Here is a 17,333-nt window from a genome sequence, read left to right on the forward strand (position 1 = left end):
GTGCCGGTAGGCTTGGTGTGAGGAGGCTCCGTGCCGGTAGGCTTGGTGTGCGGAGGCTCCGTGTTGGGGGGCTTGGTGTGCGGAGGCTCCGTGTTGGGAGGCTTCTCATGAGTAGGCTCCGTCTTCGGAGGCTTAGTGTGAGCAGGCTCCGTCTTGCTGGGCTCCTTGGTAGGCTTCTCCTGAGTAGGCTTCTCATGAGCAGGCTCCGTGTTCTGAGGGGGCTCCTTGTGAGGCCCAGTAGGCTGGGGAGCCGGGTTGGGAGCCTCAGTCCAGTGAGGAGGCTCCTTCTGAGGGGGCAGATCAATTGTAGCCGGAGCCCCATGATCCACGCCTCGGTTCTGGATAACACCAGCGAGTGCTGGGCCAGCCAGAGCCAGCAGAGCAATAGTTCCCTTAACCATCTCGAAGGATGATCGACCTCTCAAAAGCAGATACCAGAAGCACAAACAAAGACAATCAGTTGGAATCAAACGAGTGAAATAAGAGCGAGCGACTTTTCTAGGCTCGATACAAGCGTGTTGAAAAAGAAGTCATTTCGATAGAGAGAAGACGTGAACTTATATCTCCATCACGGCGACGTTGGTTGCCGTTTCCGTGCGGATGCTCATTGATGGCTACAATGCCACAGTAGTATCGATTTTCAACAAGATCTGGTGCCTGGTTCAAGAGGAGAAGAAAATCTTGATTGCTCGGCACATAAGGCCCATTGGTCTGCAGTGTAAAACTGCGATATAACGAACCATGGTTTGCTGGTAAGTTGATTAGTGGGACAAGCAATTGGTGGTATTTGGAAAAGACTCAAAATCTTCAGATAAAGTTGGGAGGTGGGTGCTACGTGGTATCGTATTCAGGTGAGAAACCCACCTACCCAGTCGGATCTTCGGTGCTGCAGGAAGACAGATGGCGTACTTAGATCTTGGACACATTCTGCAGAGAGTCGTGGTGTCATCACTTCAGTCAAGTGTCTTCAAGAGATGCCACAGATGCTAGCCCGATCCGGTCATCGAATCTTCAAGGAACATGTAGATACAGTTTTGTTCCTTGAGCAAAATGGCTGCATCATCTGTGACAGGCTTGTTCCTGGAACGCATGTTCTTTCCACGCCATGGACAACCATGGCCAAAATTAAACCATGAAGTCATTCCAAAACGGCAGTCAACAACCTACAAAGTTGGCCAACAGGGGATCTTCCTGCTTGTGGTCACCGATTTTTAGTTTAATGACACCAGTTTGGTGGCACCATCAGTGATTACCCATGTGCTTCAGATCGGCAGAACTCTGCAAGATCGAGAAAAGCGCCTCTGGAATGTGGAGCCAAGCTATAGGGAGGTTCTGCAAGCTTTACGGTAAGCGTGAAATTCACGTTGTGCGCATGGTACAAAGCGCAAAATGAAAGCCGCAATGAAGAGAGCAAATACGGGATCAAAGGAGTCCCAGCAAATCACGAAGAATGTAGAGTTTTACATGCTTCGTAAACTTCATCTGTGCATACCAGGTCAATGACGACACCTAACAGATATTGCTCGACCACAGCTGAAACAGTCCTCGAGTATGACGACACTAATATCTCCTGAAAATCCGGATTTGGAATATATTGACGATCGAGCACAAGTAAATAACGTGATACGTTCATTGATCTTTGTAATGCTCGTCAAGTGGATGGTCTCCAGGATTTGCAACGAATGTAGTCGTCATCCATAGGAGTTAATGGACAGGAATACGACTTCCAAGCTGCCGCAAACGGCAATTGAGGGCCCCTGAGGCTCATGGGTGGGTACAGAGAGTATTGCGTCTTGGTGGAGAGGCATTGGCGTGATTAAAATAGAAGGTTGTAGTCGGTCGTGTATCCCGTCCGTAGTATAGTAGATGGCCGTTTGCGGTTAGGTCTTGGTCGATGGCACGTGCTTTCTTGGCTCCATATCATGTGACCAGTAATCTGCGGTAAGCTAGGGCTTAGGACTTAGGGCTTCCCGGGTGGCAGCGCGTCCGGCACGCGTCCAGTCGCGTTAATGACCCAATATGATATTCAGTATACTCCACTGTACGGAGACAAGTTCAACGTACATACAGCATCCAAAACACACAGAAATGCCTCACTCTGTGTCTGCCGGGGAGTCTCCTAGTCATCGTAACGATGAGGAAGTCCTTCCGGATGCCCCTCCCACAGATGCGACACCTGATGTTCCGGAAGATAAGGCGCCCGAGGCCACTGGAAACGATACGAAAGACAAACTTGCAGACCTACTATTCGATGATGACGACGATGACGATGAATTTCCTGCATCTAGTGCGCCAGACACGAGAAATGCGAGTTCGAATAATCAAGATGCAGTAGAGTGAGCACCCGCCACTCTATAGATAGGAAGCCAGTCTAACAAAAGTTGTACAGATCCTCTGCACCGCAACCCGCTCACGTAGACACAGATACTATGCTTGCGTTCTACCAGCGACTTTTCCCATTTCGTTACCTTTTCCAGTGGCTGAACCATGGAGTTGTTCCTTCGCCGGACTTTGGAAACCGTGAATTCGCGCTTACCCTGCAGAATGACGCCTACCTACGATATCAGTCATATGCGACAGCAGATCTGTAAGCGGACGAACCAAGGCAGCCTCTGTAACGAAGCACATCACTGACACCCTCCTAGCTTCCGCAAGGACATCTTGCGCATGAACCCATCTCGTTTTGAAATCGGTCCCGTCTACAATACAAACCCCCGCGATCGGAAAACTCTACGAGGGGGTCAGATGAAACCAATTGCGAAGGAATTAGTGTTCGATATCGATTTGACGGACTATGACGATATCCGATCATGCTGTGAAAAGGCGAATATCTGTGAGAAATGCTGGGCCTTTGTAACCATGGCCATAAAGGTTGTCGACGCGGCGTTGCGGGACGATTTTGGATTTCAACACATCTTATGGGTTTACTCTGGTCGTCGTGGTGCCCACGCCTGGGTCTGTGATCCCCGTGCTCGCAGCCTTCCCGATGATCGGCGACGGGCCATTGCAGGGTATCTCGATCTCGTGCGAGGAGGGGCCCAGAGTGGCAAGCGTGTCAATCTAAAGCGTCCGCTGCATCCGCATATGGCCCGTAGCCTGGAAATCCTGAAGCCTTACTTCGCCCAGACTACCTTGGTGGACCAGGACACCTTTGTCAGCTCGGAGCAGGCGCAACGCCTCCTAGCACTACTTCCCGACAAGGCCTTGAATGATGCCTTGCGCAAGAAATGGGAGTCGTCCCCAGACCGCTCTAGTACGAGCAAATGGGCCGACATTGACTCGCTCGCAAAGACCGGGAAGAGCAGCACTCTTAACACTTCTACATTACGTGACGCGAAGCAGGATATTGTGTTGGAGTACACCTATCCACGCCTTGATTCTGAAGTCAGTAAGAAAATGATTCACTTGCTCAAAAGCCCGTTCGTCATACATCCTGGCACAGGCCGTGTTTGTGTGCCCATTGATGTTCGAAAGGCCGAGCAGTTTGACCCTCTTTCAGTTCCCACGGTCACACAACTATTGGGAGAGATCGATGCGTATGACGCAGAGAACCCCAATAACGGTGCAGGCACAGACACGGCGGATGGGGAGGGAAGCGTGCCCAATGACTCTGATGTGAGAGGAAGCCGCAAACTCCAGGATTATGAGAAAACGAGCCTCAAGCCATATGTTGATTATTTCCGCTCGTTCATTGCCGGTCTTCTCAAGGAGGAACGCGGTGGGAAGCGGGAGCGAAACGAAGATACGACGGAGGTGAAGACTGAAAGCATGGAGTTTTAAACCCTTGCATCGACTTTCTGTTGGTCTTCTACCTAGAATTTCTTGTACTTTTCGAGCGGTTTTGGAGTATACATGCTTTCAGGCAGGGTTACGATGCATGCGGCGTTTTGGTGTTGTCATAGGATTACTTCAAGGCATAGGCATAATTATACCTTTCACCTCACGATCTATTAATCAGGATATGAACGGTGAACATGAGACCATCATTCTAGAACTGGTTGTACTTTTCGCTCCTGGATCTGATAGTCTTTGAAGCATGATCTCACACGGTAAATCTGTAAACACTAGGGCATTTTAGGATGCAGTTTTGAATATAATACATTTAGATGCTAGATTCGTTTCTATATTGATACACGTGCACACTGCCTAGCAAATATGGTCATAGCGACTTGCATGGACAGACGTCAAGCTAACATGACAGGAAGCAATGGGATACTCCCTCACAAAAAAGGTCACGAGAAAAGTCGAAAGGTAGGATTATAATTATGAGTAGGGATTGGCCGATGCATTTTTATAGACGCACTAATCCATCATTGATCCGCATTTAAGCGGAGATGAAGTTCTTGACGTCTAAAGTTCCACTGTTAGATATAGATACTAATGTCTCCAGAGTGGCGGTAACTTACTCTCAAGCCAACGAACGTATTCCTTCTGCTCCTTCACCTGGATGTAGTCAGGAATCATGTTGGCCAGCTCTGCGTTGATTCCTCTCTCCTCGAGGTAACGTTCCAAGAAGGTCTGCAGATCCTCGTCGAGGTTCTCGAAGGGAGGTCCGGCGTAAAGGCTCTGTCTAGCCCAGTCCTTCTCGGCGGTCTGAGCATGTGCCAAATCGGGCTTAGAGAAGTAGGAGACCTCCTCGATCTGGAAGAGGCCATCCTGGGCAACAGTCTGGATCAGCATGGCACCGTTGCTAGGCTTCTCAACGGTGATGTTGACGCGGGCAGGGAAGCTGGGCTCCAGGTCACGGTCCAGCTCATCCAGTTCGCGATCAGCAGGGGCAGCCTCGGGGTTGCCAGCGGCACCCTTGTTACCGGGCTGGCCGGCCTCAAAATCCAGCTCGTCGCTCAAAGCCTGATCGTCGAACTCCTCTTGCTCGCTCAAGTTCTGAAGATCCGCAACGGTGAAGGTGAGACGGATCCTATTGTGTGGGGTTCATTAGAATAGTGCACAAGAATGGAAAGTGGCGACTCAAGAACTTACTCCTCATTGCCGAACTTCTTCGTCAACACAACTTCCTGGTCACCGGGGACGTCCTTGACCTGCAAGCAGACATGAATCAGCCTTGGTTAATGCGAGACATTTGATTCAATGCACTTACCTCCCAAGAGTTGTTCTGAAGAACGTACTGAATATTCTGGACGGAAGAATCGAGATCCTCGAGACCGGAAGCCTTCTCATGCTTCAATTCATCCTCAAGCTTGGCAACAAGTTCAAAGTCACCTACAGTTAGAAGTCGCTGTCAGCGCAATCGAGAAACGAGTATCACATCGTGCCATAAGCCTCGAGGTTTTCTTTATTCCTTTTTCTTGCGTGTTCTCCAGAATTGGGAGAGAATATCCATTTCGATTCATCTTACCTTCAGCTTGAGACTGCTTGAATACACTGGAAGTCGAGAAAGCAGCGTATGAGGGCTTCAGAGCAGATTGCAGAATGACATTTTTGGGAGCAACCGCCGGGACAGGTCGGAAGAGAGCAGAGCGGGAAGAGGTGGCAATGGAACGGGAGATAGTGCGAGGCACAGAGCGGGCGATGGTGCGTAGCGACAACATAATGAATTGTGAGGTTTGGATGGATGCAAAGGATGTTGAGTTGGAGGAGATTTTTGCTGAAAGTTTGGGAGGTGACGAGCAGGAAACTCAACTGATGATGTTACCGCTGCCAAGAACAAGCTCGGGAGCTCTTGCGATGGCAGCCTGAGGCAGTGATCCTTTCCGCCCCAGCAACTGAAGAACAGTAGTGACCTGTGCAATATACAAACATGTCTAATGAACCTGAGATTGTTTAACATTACAATACTGTGTATAACTGGAAGCAACTCCGACAATACATGATCCTTATTCACTCCGCGTTCATCTACAGGCGGTAGACCATGATCCATAGAGCATCTCGCACCCCGTAAATTAGAAATATATATTGTGATCGGTGTTTCAACTGGCGGCAACAAAGATACTGGTATCCAAAAGCGATATAAAATAGGAACAATAAAGGCGCGGGATACATAGAGAACAGACAGAGAAGACCAATTGAATACTCCTAACGAAAAATATGTCCCAAGGATCAAAGCCTGCAGTGGCCATGCCCAAGACCTTCGAGTGTGTGTAATGAGGTTACATCATGAGAAAAGCTAAGAGTTGAAGATAATCACCGCCAGTGCTTCCGCTGTGAACCTGATCCTGCCATTGCTATTATTATGTTTAATTTTTATCCTACAGGTAATAACCTGGCGGCGATGTGCAATGCCGTCACAGATGCAGAGCAGACGTTTTGGTTGATGTGCTTTTGTAGCCAAACCTTGAAACATACTAACGAACATCAAGATGCTGGTATATACGGTCGTCAACGCCATTATGTGCCAAAACCAATGTGAGCAATGCGGTCTTAAAACAAAACCATAACCAAAGATCACGACATCCCTTTCGGAGGAAAAGCTGAAGACTGCTTCCCACCATCCTTGGTCAAGCGAATGAACTTCATGCTGCTGAGTCCGGACCAATCTCCATTCCATGAGGCAAGGGCCTTGATTACATCTTGTTGGCTAAGATCGGGCAACCAGAAACCGGTCTTAAACTCTTTATTCTCCACGTCGGTTCGCTGGAGGAGATTTTCCTCTCGTTTGCTGGGGGGTCGGCCTTTCCGCCGTTCACTCTGTAATTGCTCGATTTCAGGGACACTTCGGTTGATGTATCTATGCCCGCCAGTGTTAATGCGTATGATACATCGGATAATGACCAGGGGGCCTTTCTGTTTCAACTGACCTAACAATTAAATTCATCATGTCACTATCCGAGAAGGCGCCTGCATCCTTCGGGACATTTTCGTGGAAGTATACAATCCGGTCAACTAGGGGAATCATTAGAAAAGTCCGGTAGAAACCAGAGACGCTTTTTTGAAAGCTTACTGTATGACTGTCGTCCTCGGGCCAGTGTGGCAGAGACACGAGCAACCCGATCGTCTCTAATACCTGCGCGGCGCAATCTCTTCGCATCTCTGCTATTCTCATGGAGTGCGTCAACTACCCCTCGCTTTTTAGCGATATGCTTATGAACTTTCTGTAAAGATACCGGCATGGTGCGATCTTTAATTCCCTTGAATTTGAATGAGAACAAAAAGTGAGCAGTATAACGTTATTGCTGCGCACAGTAAGTTGCAGTCTAGAACCTTTCGTCTTTCTTTTTTTTTTTTTCCTCTAATCTCCGCGATCCTTATCGCCCGGCAGAATGATAGGGCGGTGATGGCGGAGGCAAACGCCGCCAACGCCCGGCCAATCACGGCTTCTTCTGTATGCACCGGCCTATCGCGTTTCTGTTGCGCGTCGGAGGGCTGACACTGGCAGTCAACTTACATTCCAATCTCGTTGTCTAGGCCATACATAACTCAATGACCCGCTAAGGTGGTTGATTGGCTTCCAACCCCTATTTCTACGCAAGTTTCTCCCCATGGTTCTCGTGCCCACCGCGTCTCTCGTGTCCTAACCATCGACTGTCAGAGCTGTTGCCCGTTTTGGATGTTCAACTTGACAACCTAACGAGGAGCAGCTCGACTTTCGAAGGTTTCCACAATGGGCATTAAAGGTATGCCCAACTTCACTTTGTCTTTTCCGGAGTGCGCAGAGAAGATTGACTGGTCAGCTAGGGCTCCATGGTCTTCTCAAGTCTATTCAAAAACCATGTCATTTAAAAAAGTTTAGCGGACAAACCCTGGGCGTCGACGCATATGGATGGCTGCATCGTGGTACGGTCGCCTGCGCGGTGGACTTAGTTTTGGACCGGCCGACTACCAAGTATGTGGCTTTGTATAGGATATTGTTTGGGACCGGTGCTAACGTGATTGTAGACATGTCGATTTCGTACTCAACCGCGTCCGCATGTTGCTTTATTTTGGGGTCACCCCATATCTTATCTTCGACGGTGACGATCTACCAAGTAAAGCTGGTACCGAGTCGGATCGACACCAACGGCGTCAGGAAAGCAAAACCCTTGGGTTGGAGCTGCAACGGAAGGGAAGGACAGCGGAAGCTTATCAAGAGTTTCAGAAAGCGGTGGATGTGACCCCTTTGATGGCTCGTCAATTGATCGACGAACTGAAAAAGATGAATGTTCAGTATGTGGTGGCTCCGTATGAGGCCGATGCACAACTCGTATACCTGGAGCGCCAGGGCATCATCAATGGGATCATATCGGAAGACTCTGATTTGCTAGTGTTCGGTGCCAAGAGATTGTTGTCCAAGCTAGACCAGCATGGCGACTGCATTGAGATTAATAGAGCAGACTTTACAGCTTGCCGCGAAGTCAGTCTTATAGGATGGACGGACGCCGACTTTAGACGCATGTGTATCCTCAGCGGATGTGATTACCTACCAACATTGCCAGGCTGGGGTTGAAAACTGCCTATCGGTGTATTCGCAAATACAAGAATGTGGAGAAGGCGCTACGGATGCTTCAATTTGAGGGCCAGTACCATGTCCCCTCGAATTATCTGGAGAATTTCAAACAAGCGGAGCTCACCTTCCTTTACCAGAGAGTATTTTGCCCCCGAGCTGGAAAGCTAGTCACGCTGACTCCACCGGAAGATGATGTGAACCTGGAAGAATTACCGTACATCGGCGGTGATGTGGAGCCTGAGCTTGCAGTGGGAGTCGCTTGTGGTGACTTGGATCCAACAACAAAAGAACCACTGGTATTGAGGCCTGCTGCGGGCAGGGTCATACCTGGCATCCAACGTCGCCAGACACTCGGGTCATCCGCCGAACTGAAGCCAAACAAGCCCATCAGCTCATTCTTCACTCCGAAACGGACTCCTTTGGCTGAGTTGGATCCAAATAGCCTCTCTCCATCCCCCAACCAGCAGAGGCTACTGCAACGGCATGCCAATGCGTCCTGGGAGAGTAGTCCGGTTACACCCCGGCCGGGGATCGCCCGATCCGCGACTGTGAATAGGCTATCGAGCCCACTAGTTCGGAGTGTGGAGCGAAACTCTTTTCTGGCCCATGCCTCTAGAGCATCTACCTTGCAGGCCACCAAGCGGCAACGACTTTGTTCCGAAACGGACGAGGCCAACCTTCCAAGTCTTCCAGACTGCCGCAGCCGTTTCTTTGCTCACTCCCCGGGTGATTCCAGCCCCAGTGGTGCCAAGGTTACGCGAAGCAAAAAAGCACGGAAGTCAGCTGTGGATGTGTTTTCTGATGAAGTAGCCGAGGGCATCATGACACAAATTGCAGGTTCATCAGAGACTGCGAACCATTGCAAGGACAAGCCTCAAACGCGAAATGAGCCTCGCGAAGACGGCCATGAAGAAGCGACTCCACCAACAACATTTACCACATCGGAAGACCCCGCAAGTGCGAAAGAGAAAGTCCGTGTAGATGGGCGACAGGCAAGTGCCGCAGCTCCAAGTACAGCTTCCATTAGCGAGGACTCGAATCCTGAAGTGTCTCGTCAGGTGCAGGACGACGGTATTCCCGAGCAAAACTCTTCTCTGTTGTCTAAGTTTACTTTCCAAGCTGCGGAAGGGCATACTAGCCCCAACGTGGATACCTTGCAAACAAAGGATCCTCAAGCTCATCGCCCGCTTATCTCTAGATCGCCTTCTAGGGTGAAAGCTGGGGTGACCCGGAGTCCTTCCAGGCGGCAACGCTTGACGCCTTTGCAACGGCTCGGCCAGACGGCACTGGCCCGGTCACGATCGCTGAACTTCACCCCTTCTCCTTCAACATCAAGTAACCTGGGAAGGAACCTCGAGGCAAGCACCTCTCGGGCAAACCCGATCCCTTCCACACGTCCGCTTACTCAAGGAAGTGAAGACATGATTGTTCCCGATAGTGAAGAAGAGGATGTCGATGGCGACGAAACTAGTCACGGCCGGACACCTGTTCCATTCAATCTTAAGCGATTTTCATACACAGCCCGGTGATTCTGGACATTATGCATTGCCGCATCTATACAAATGGCATATATTTTGGTGTGTTGGCGTTTCTTGGTATTGTTATTATTCTATTGGGTTTTATCTGGATGAGATACACGGTGTTTTGTGAGGCATCGCATTATTCTATGTTATCTTTGGTCGTGTATACCCTACCTTGGACACTATTGGAGATAGACGATCGACGTCAGGGCAGTTTGAGTAATTTTAAGTGTATACCTTTGCAGTGATCGTCGGCATGAGACCTGGACAAAACCCACTCCGAGACGTAAATCGCAAAATGATGGAGGCTGGCAAGGGACCAGAAGGGATTAGGGCTGACAAGCCGTGCGGGGCCCAGGCTAAGTTGAACCTGGACCAATCGCTGATCCCTGATCGATCGTAGCGCCATCGGTGGGCGGATCAGACCCAATGGGGCCTCGTGGGTCCCTCAGGTACAGTAGGCGGTGAGGCCTGGTTACCGGGGAACCACCGGGTGTAAACAAAAGACAATGCCCAGCCTCCTCCATTGGGAGTATACTGTCCATTCCCAGCCACCACATTATCATCACCATCGTCACCGGTTACCTCAACTCTCGCTCGTTGTGTGGAAAAGAGAAAAGAAAAATTCCGGAGGCAGGCATTCGTTGCAAGAGTGGATTTGGCTAGCTACGATCTCTCTCCCCAATTCTCCCCTTTCCCTCTTTCTCCCCTCCCCATTCCTTGTCCTCAGCTTTGCCTCTTTTTGGCACTAAGTTGTTGAATTCGAACCCCAGATCGGGACATAGCTTATCGGATTTTTAATTCGACTATCTGACACATCTTGTATACCGTCCAGGTCTCGTGAGCGCCGCGACGCAAAGCAGACATACATTCCTTGGATTTCGCCGCCAGTATTCCATTCGTCAAGGGATCGTTCCTCGAGCTCGTGCACTTGAACCCACATTCCATACCCACGTCAAGACCTGCAGAACCTTCCGACATTATTCGATCGCTTTCTTCAGACATTGAGTTTCGCAGCTTGGACTGACAGAGACTATCGCGCGACAAAGCATAATCGGGCCATAGAACCGAGGGACCAGTACCTTCAGACATAGTGCGCAAAGCAGCGCTCTTCAAACACTCCTTCTCGGGGACCGAGAAGAGAGTCATCCAGACCGCGGTGTGAAGTAATCAACTGGTATAAGCTTGGCTGAGACTTGACCCGTCGACATGGCGTCCAATTTCAAGGCGAAGATGGCCCGTATGTAACATTAAGTTGTTGAAACGATCTTGGTTGTGTATACTGATTGTATGATTATAGGTTTCATTCCCATGATCGGTTACCATCACGTGCTTATGATAATCGTTGCAGTGACCATTATTCTTCTCTGTAAGCTACCCCCATGCCTTGCGGTCTACCTCTGAAATGCAACTGACGATGTTAGCTCTCTTATTGGCCGGATGCTCGTCCTCCTCTCCACAGATGCCCAGCATATTCTTGATCTCTCTCTATTACCAACGCTACGACCCCATCTTTAATCTTGCACAGGTGGATCCTGGCGTAGTGCAAGCAACAGCGAACATCGTTGGAGGAGCGGAGATGGAAGTGCGTGTGGGGTACTTCGGAATCTGCGTATCGCCATCAGGAGGCGCCTACATCTGCAATTCGAATGCGACGGCCCTGGCCGAGGTCGTCACTGTTGACCAAGATCCGCTGAACCTGATTTGGGTAGCATCGACGTTTAAGGATGCTGTGGTCTTCCCATATCTCCTGTATGTTTCTCAGCTTGCGTTATCCATGAATAGGTTAACTGACTTGTACAGAATCGTTGCCGTTATTCTCGCATTTTTCTGCTTCATCCTGCTGGCTACTTTCCCTGGATGGCACGAAGAAATTGACTCGAGCGGCTCTGAGCGTGAGGTGAAGCCGTTCCCTTCCCGGCCCGTGTCCCAGGCCGCGTTGGCTCTAATTTTCGTAGCATCCGTTTTTGTGCTGGTCTCGGTACTATGGCAGCACACAGCATCCGTCGCTGCGAGCACCATTGCCCAAGACATGGGCAATGGCAGCGTCAAGAGTGGAGTAGGCAGCTCTGCGATGGTTCTCGGATGGTTTGGCTTTGGCCTGATGGTGGTGACGACGATAGGCTTGCTGGTGATGATTCTCAGCATCAAGCTGATGCGGCAGTTGACGGATGAAGATTAATCTACATGATATGGGAGGGATACACTCGGTTTCAGCTTTTGTTTCTTTTTGCCTTTTCGTTTCCTTTGTTCTCGACCTCATACATGACGCACTTTCCGACGGCACGAACGACACACGATTAATACGATATTGAATTCTGAACTCACGACGATAATGAACAAAATCAATCAACACCCCTATCACACCTTCGATCTACCTGTACATTCGCCCTGTTTGCACTTTGTCCGTTGATGGTTTACGTCATGTATAAAAGACGATTTTTCTTTCTATTGAATTGGGATGGGATGGCTGCGATGGGACAAGGAATTGGAACTTTTTTTACATGGAATACCTCGTTTGGATTTGTCAATGAGTATCTCACTGATTTGAACGCACTTTTGTTTCTTGATCATAATACCACAGCTCGCATATAGATTGGCTGCGGCTACCAACATGAAAGAACTACATTCATCATGAACTGCGCATTCACAGACGTAAAACCACAGTATATGTACACAGTACCCACCATCCAAGCCCTCACAGAACCCAGAAATCAAATATCATGCCTAGCAAATTTACTCGCCATCCTCAACCTCCGCCCATACCTCAACAACACAAACGGATACGGCACAAACAAAACAGTCAGACACCCAAGCAGAGTACACGCCCAACCCACCCCGAGGTTATGAAACATCGCCGTCGCAAACAGAGGAAACCCAGCCCCAAACGACGAGCGCATAAAATCATTGCCAGCCAACACCGACGCCGCATACCTGGGGTACGCATGCGCCTGGTAACAAAAGATGCCGTTGAAGATCAAGCAGCCGCCGACGGAGAAGAACATCGACGCAATGATCGGCACGATCCAATGCACGCTGGCGAAGTTGCCCGTCCACCCGAACCAGAACAGTGATATCGGGAGCGCGAACGCCCCCACCAGCGTTGGCGGCAGCTGCTGCTCCGGCGCGATGTTCCAGTTCGCGTCGAAGTGCCGCACCTGGTACTTCGCTTTCCAGAAGAAGTACCCTATTATCGTGGGGAAGGTCCCGATCAGGATCCCCAGGAAGGCGAGCCCTGTTTCGCCCGCGTTGAAGCCGTGGATCTCGCTGAAGACGATCGGGAAGGCTTCGAAAAAGATGTATAGGATGCCGTAGATGAGGGAGATGTAGAGGTTGAGGAAGAAGACGATGGGCTCGAGGAAGCAGAGTTGGAAGGGTCGGATGGCGGCTTCGAAGAGGACGTCCTATTTGTTTTTTTTTGAAGTTAGGATTATGCGTTATGTGCTGGGGGTACGTTGTGCCCACCTTAGGCCGGACTTGGCTGAGCTCGATCTCCGCTTCGCATTTGTAGTTCGAGTTCCCTGTGATCTTCCGCACGCGGCGTGCTCGTCGCCAGAGGATATTGGGCGTGAAGGTTTCCGGGAGGAAGAAGAAGAGTAGGACGAGGGTGAACCCGCTGGCCCAGAGCAGCTGCCAGATCGTCCAGGTCCATCCTTTCGCGGAAGCAGCGAAGCCGCCGACCAGAGGTCCCAGGACGGGCGCGGAGATGGCGAAACAGCCCCAGATCGCGATCATGTAGTCGCGCACTTTCGGGTTCCACATGTCGCCCATGGATGCTCCGCCGGTGGCCAGGCTGGGGAGCCGAGAAAGCCGGTGATGAACCGGAAGGCCAGGAGCATGCCGAAGTTCTTTGCGTAGATGACGGCGAACTGGAAGAAGACGAAGACGACGAGCGTGAGGAGGTATACAGGGTTTCGGCCGACGATTGGGAGCTCCGAGAGAGGGGACCAGATCATTGGACCTGGGGTAGCGGGTCAGTGTGCTGTCTGACGCGTTGATAGTTAGTTATCAATGGATGGGGACGTATGTACCTAAGCCATAACCCAGCACGAAGAGCGTCAGCCCCAGTGTGGCGGCGACTCTACTTACGCCGAACTGTTCCGAGACGCCTTCGATTCCTGGGGTGTAGATCGCCGATCCGATGTAGATGGAAAAAGTCAACAGCCAGATCTGGCTACTTACGAGGAGCTTTTTGGTTGTGCTCCAATTCTGGGGGTTCTATCTGTGTGTAAGTAAAGTAGTTGCATGGTGGGGAGGCAAGTTTGTAGATGCACCTCAGGATCATCTGGGCTACGCCAGTCAACCAGAAGCGGTGTCCCTCCAGTGACCCCAGCGGTTGACGCTATGGACAGACGGCGCGACACTCGTGACGCCTGGGACATGACGGCGTAGAGACCGAACGTGTCGGCCTCGGTGTCCGCCAACGTCGCTGCCTCTTCATCAGTGACGCTGGGCTCCGGCTTCAAGCATTCCGTCCAAAGAGCCGGATCAATCTCCTCTGGGTATCGTAGCAATCGGTTCCTAGTGCAGAGGCGCACGAGCTTTCCAAAGGCTGAATCGCGGATGGTCTCCATCTTTAGGGCTGTTCTGATGCAGCCCTGGGTGTTGATCCTCACATCCGCACTGTCCGGCTCTGCCAGAATAAGCTTATATATTACCCCGGAGTAGACTGGTGGCAATTGTCAGAGGGTCATATAGTTAATCTATAAACTTTGACAGCAGGCTTAATGGATCCGTATACTACTGTTAATGTGCTGCTGTATAGCCGTAAAGCCGTAAGTCCGGGGCGTCATAGTCCCCGGGCCCCGGCGGATGGAACCACAAGTCAAGCTGATGTCATGACTATCAGAGCACTGAATCACGCTGCTTGGGAAGCTCATCGTGGGTCCTTGCCATTCCCCACAGTATGTCTAGACCGACTGCTTGGAAGAATGCAGGAAATGACGATTATAAATGCTCTCTCGCCATTAGCATGAAGGCTTCCCAAGTAGTGTTAAACAGGAACGTAACCTAAAGTATGACAGTTCTGCATTATATCTGATGAATGTCATATTTCTCATCCTCCAGAGCGTTCTATCTCGTCGATTAGCGTAACGATCTCTATCCTCAATGACTTGGGGAGGGGAGATATCGGAAGCACAGTTCAAGGCCTTTGAAATATCAATTTGTTCAACTAATAAGAACCAAGAAAAGTACAAACGAATTCAACGATACTAACAAGTAACCGAAACAGATGAATCAAGAAGAAATCAGGGCAGATGGAGAGTGTTGAAGAGGCGATTTCCAGTATCCGTGGCCCCCGTTCCCTTGTACTTGTTCTTCGAGATACGTAGGGTTATAAACTGAACATTACGGTGCTTCGTAAGGGCAGGGGTTAGCCTGCCCCTCGAAGCACACTCCTCCTGTATCACACCGGTGAGGACCACAACAGGAGCATCTTTCTTGATGCTCCTGATGTGTTCTAGGAAACTCAGGATAGTTGCACCAGAGTTCACAACGGAGTCCACGAGGATAATAGCAACCGTGTCTTTCAAAAGGTCGTCTGGAAGGTCTGATGGCTGTTTGGCGTGAACGAACATGGCCCGCTGACATGCGTCGTTGACTCCGAATGCCATGGGCTCCCCTCCCCTCATTAACGCTACAATCAAGATTTTGTCCTCCCTCCGGAGTTGATAGCCGGTAGTATTATGCCCTTGCGGGTGGGGTATATCAATTTGCTCAACTCCAATGAGCGTGGGCAAAAAGGTTTTGGCTAGATACCAGCCCACATCACCGTGAGCCTCCCTCAAACGTGGTCCTTGCACGTTGGCATTTCGCATGGGCGTCATCAGAATCTTGACGGCTTCTGGGTTCAACTTCTCAGCGCTGATGACATTCAACTTGGTGCCGTCTGAAAGCAGGGAGTCAACAAAGGTAGGGTCGAGGAGTTTGACTTCAGGAAGGATCTCCTTGTTGAGACGAGGGGTTACAAAACACGGGCGAAGACATTGTTCTGCCTTCAGCCCGCCGGTCTCGATTGCTTGTTTCAAAGCCCTGTCCATCGACTGGCTTCTTGTTGCTTCGTCTCCCACAACAACAAAGGCTTTGTCGGCTTTACAGAGCATCTTGAGGTCAAGAGGACTATCTCCAAACGCCCAAACCACGAGACCGTATCGGTTCTTCAAATGATCAACCAAAGCCTCCTTCACCTCTGGAGTCACAACAAAACCATCGCTGATGCGGCCACCTCCAATGACTGAAACTTTGTCCAGTAACCCTTGCATCTCCAGCACATACTTCCAGATCAGAGCCAGGCCACCGGTCACGACCACTGCAGCGACGTGATTCTGCTCTGCGATACGGCGCAGAAGCGTGACGAATTCCTCATCCATAGTTACAGACGAGGCAACCTCCCGGCAAACAAAATCATATTGATTATCACGAAGCCTTTCTTCATGAAGCAGAGTCACCTGCCGGAAGGCATTGTATGAGTAACCCAAAGGACTCTCAAATACAATTCGCGCGGGCGTCTTCGACCAGTCTCCATCTGCATATCCCAGGAGTGGGGAAAATATCTTCCAAAACAGGGCGCCCGTGTCTTGCGAGGTCAAGGTACCGTCGGCATCAAGTACGATCATCCGTTTCAGAGTACCGCTTTGTATGGCAGGGATGCTGTCCAGGGTGCTGAGAGCGTTGGAAAGGTTGTGTCGTTCGTCATGTTTGCTGAAATCATGGAGCAGGTTCTCAACACCCTTGGGGATCATGTCTGGAGACACGGAACAGAAGAGAATGTTATTGCGGTAGCAAAGGTCGCGCAGCATTTGCTTCTCAGCTTCCATCCAGCGCCGCACGTGGGCGACTGAGACGTGCGAGCGATCTCTGCCAGGGTCAACGAGACGGCGCTTGACGATCTCCTCGGGAGGTACATCAAGGTAAATGATATGGGTATAGGTGTCCAGATCGCTCTGTATATACACGGCCGATCCAGACTTATTACCTTCGTCCCAGAACATCAGGTGGCCTGTGACCACACCAGTCTTATCATATGCTAGACAATTTTGTCTGATACAGCTGATCGCAAGTTCACGAAAGACCTTACGCGCCTTGTCATCCAATTGTTTGAATGATGTTATGCCTCCACAAACGAGCTTGTCAATCTCCTCGCTGCCCTCGAAGTACATGAAGTGGTCTTCGCCGAGAGCCATTCTGAGCTGGTTGAGCACGGTTGTCTTTCCGGCACCTGGAATACCATAAATACCAACCACCCCGGCCTCGAAAGGGAAGAATGACTCTGCGCCATGGTACTTCTGTCACGAAAGCTGAAGAAGTATACTGTTACACTGTGAATGTTCAGAGCAAGGCTTGAAGAGCGAACTAGTCTGTGTCAGTCTAGCAAAAGAGAGATATCAACAACCACCAAGAGATGAAAGGCACCTCTATATGAGAAGAACAAG

General features: G+C 50.3%; 8 protein-coding genes across 8 annotated transcripts; 3 read left to right on the forward strand and 5 right to left on the reverse strand.

The window, feature by feature from the left end:
- Window positions 1–2: 2 nt before the first annotated feature.
- Window positions 3–401, reverse strand: cspA (putative cell surface protein; the record flags this gene model as incomplete). Its single annotated transcript, XM_015552448.1, has 1 exon — window positions 3–401. A coding segment is annotated over one exon (399 nt), but the record flags the coding sequence as incomplete, so codon positions are not given.
- Window positions 402–2,053: 1,652 nt separating this feature from the next.
- On the forward strand, window positions 2,054–3,780 carry ANOM_007193 (DNA primase subunit PRI1; the record flags this gene model as incomplete). The annotated part of the gene is made up of 3 exons (XM_015552449.1): window positions 2,054–2,336; window positions 2,390–2,587; window positions 2,646–3,780. Exons 1-3 carry the CDS (start codon window positions 2,089–2,091, stop codon window positions 3,778–3,780), a joined length of 1,581 nt encoding a protein of 526 aa, XP_015404552.1. The 5' UTR covers window positions 2,054–2,088.
- Window positions 3,781–4,076: 296 nt separating this feature from the next.
- Window positions 4,077–5,596, reverse strand: ANOM_007194 (MAM33 family protein). The gene is made up of 5 exons (XM_015552450.1): window positions 5,357–5,596; window positions 5,099–5,220; window positions 4,981–5,039; window positions 4,407–4,918; window positions 4,077–4,350 (listed from the first exon to the last, which is right to left on the reverse strand). The coding sequence occupies exons 1-5, from the start codon at window positions 5,547–5,549 to the stop codon at window positions 4,325–4,327; spliced, it is 912 nt and encodes a 303-aa protein (XP_015404547.1). The 5' UTR covers window positions 5,550–5,596; the 3' UTR covers window positions 4,077–4,324.
- An 806-nt stretch (window positions 5,597–6,402) lies between these two features.
- ANOM_007195 (translation machinery-associated protein 16) lies at window positions 6,403–7,067 on the reverse strand (the record flags this gene model as incomplete). The annotated part of the gene is made up of 3 exons (XM_015552451.1): window positions 6,403–6,685; window positions 6,756–6,840; window positions 6,899–7,067. The coding sequence occupies 3 exons, from the start codon at window positions 7,065–7,067 to the stop codon at window positions 6,403–6,405; spliced, it is 537 nt and encodes a 178-aa protein (XP_015404548.1).
- A 478-nt stretch (window positions 7,068–7,545) lies between these two features.
- Window positions 7,546–9,909, forward strand: ANOM_007196 (putative exonuclease; the record flags this gene model as incomplete). Its single annotated transcript, XM_015552452.1, has 4 exons — window positions 7,546–7,571; window positions 7,633–7,780; window positions 7,834–8,328; window positions 8,370–9,909. The coding sequence occupies exons 1-4, from the start codon at window positions 7,559–7,561 to the stop codon at window positions 9,907–9,909; spliced, it is 2,196 nt and encodes a 731-aa protein (XP_015404549.1). The 5' UTR covers window positions 7,546–7,558.
- A 1,200-nt stretch (window positions 9,910–11,109) lies between these two features.
- ANOM_007197 (Fig1 domain-containing protein) lies at window positions 11,110–12,082 on the forward strand (the record flags this gene model as incomplete). The annotated part of the gene is made up of 4 exons (XM_015552453.1): window positions 11,110–11,140; window positions 11,201–11,269; window positions 11,325–11,652; window positions 11,704–12,082. The coding sequence occupies 4 exons, from the start codon at window positions 11,110–11,112 to the stop codon at window positions 12,080–12,082; spliced, it is 807 nt and encodes a 268-aa protein (XP_015404550.1).
- A 532-nt stretch (window positions 12,083–12,614) lies between these two features.
- On the reverse strand, window positions 12,615–14,474 carry ANOM_007198 (putative caffeine resistance protein; the record flags this gene model as incomplete). The annotated part of the gene is made up of 4 exons (XM_015552454.1): window positions 12,615–13,304; window positions 13,366–13,886; window positions 13,932–14,118; window positions 14,175–14,474. 4 exons carry the CDS (start codon window positions 14,472–14,474, stop codon window positions 12,615–12,617), a joined length of 1,698 nt encoding a protein of 565 aa, XP_015404553.1.
- A 675-nt stretch (window positions 14,475–15,149) lies between these two features.
- Window positions 15,150–17,084, reverse strand: ANOM_007199 (uncharacterized protein; the record flags this gene model as incomplete). Its single annotated transcript, XM_015552455.1, has 1 exon — window positions 15,150–17,084. The coding sequence occupies one exon, from the start codon at window positions 17,082–17,084 to the stop codon at window positions 15,150–15,152; it is 1,935 nt and encodes a 644-aa protein (XP_015404554.1).
- Window positions 17,085–17,333: the final 249 nt, after the last annotated feature.

The sequence above is a fragment of the Aspergillus nomiae genome (genome assembly GCF_001204775.2).
Source record: "Aspergillus nomiae NRRL 13137 chromosome Unknown contig00256, whole genome shotgun sequence".
In the NCBI taxonomy this organism is placed as follows: domain Eukaryota; kingdom Fungi; phylum Ascomycota; class Eurotiomycetes; order Eurotiales; family Aspergillaceae; genus Aspergillus; species Aspergillus nomiae.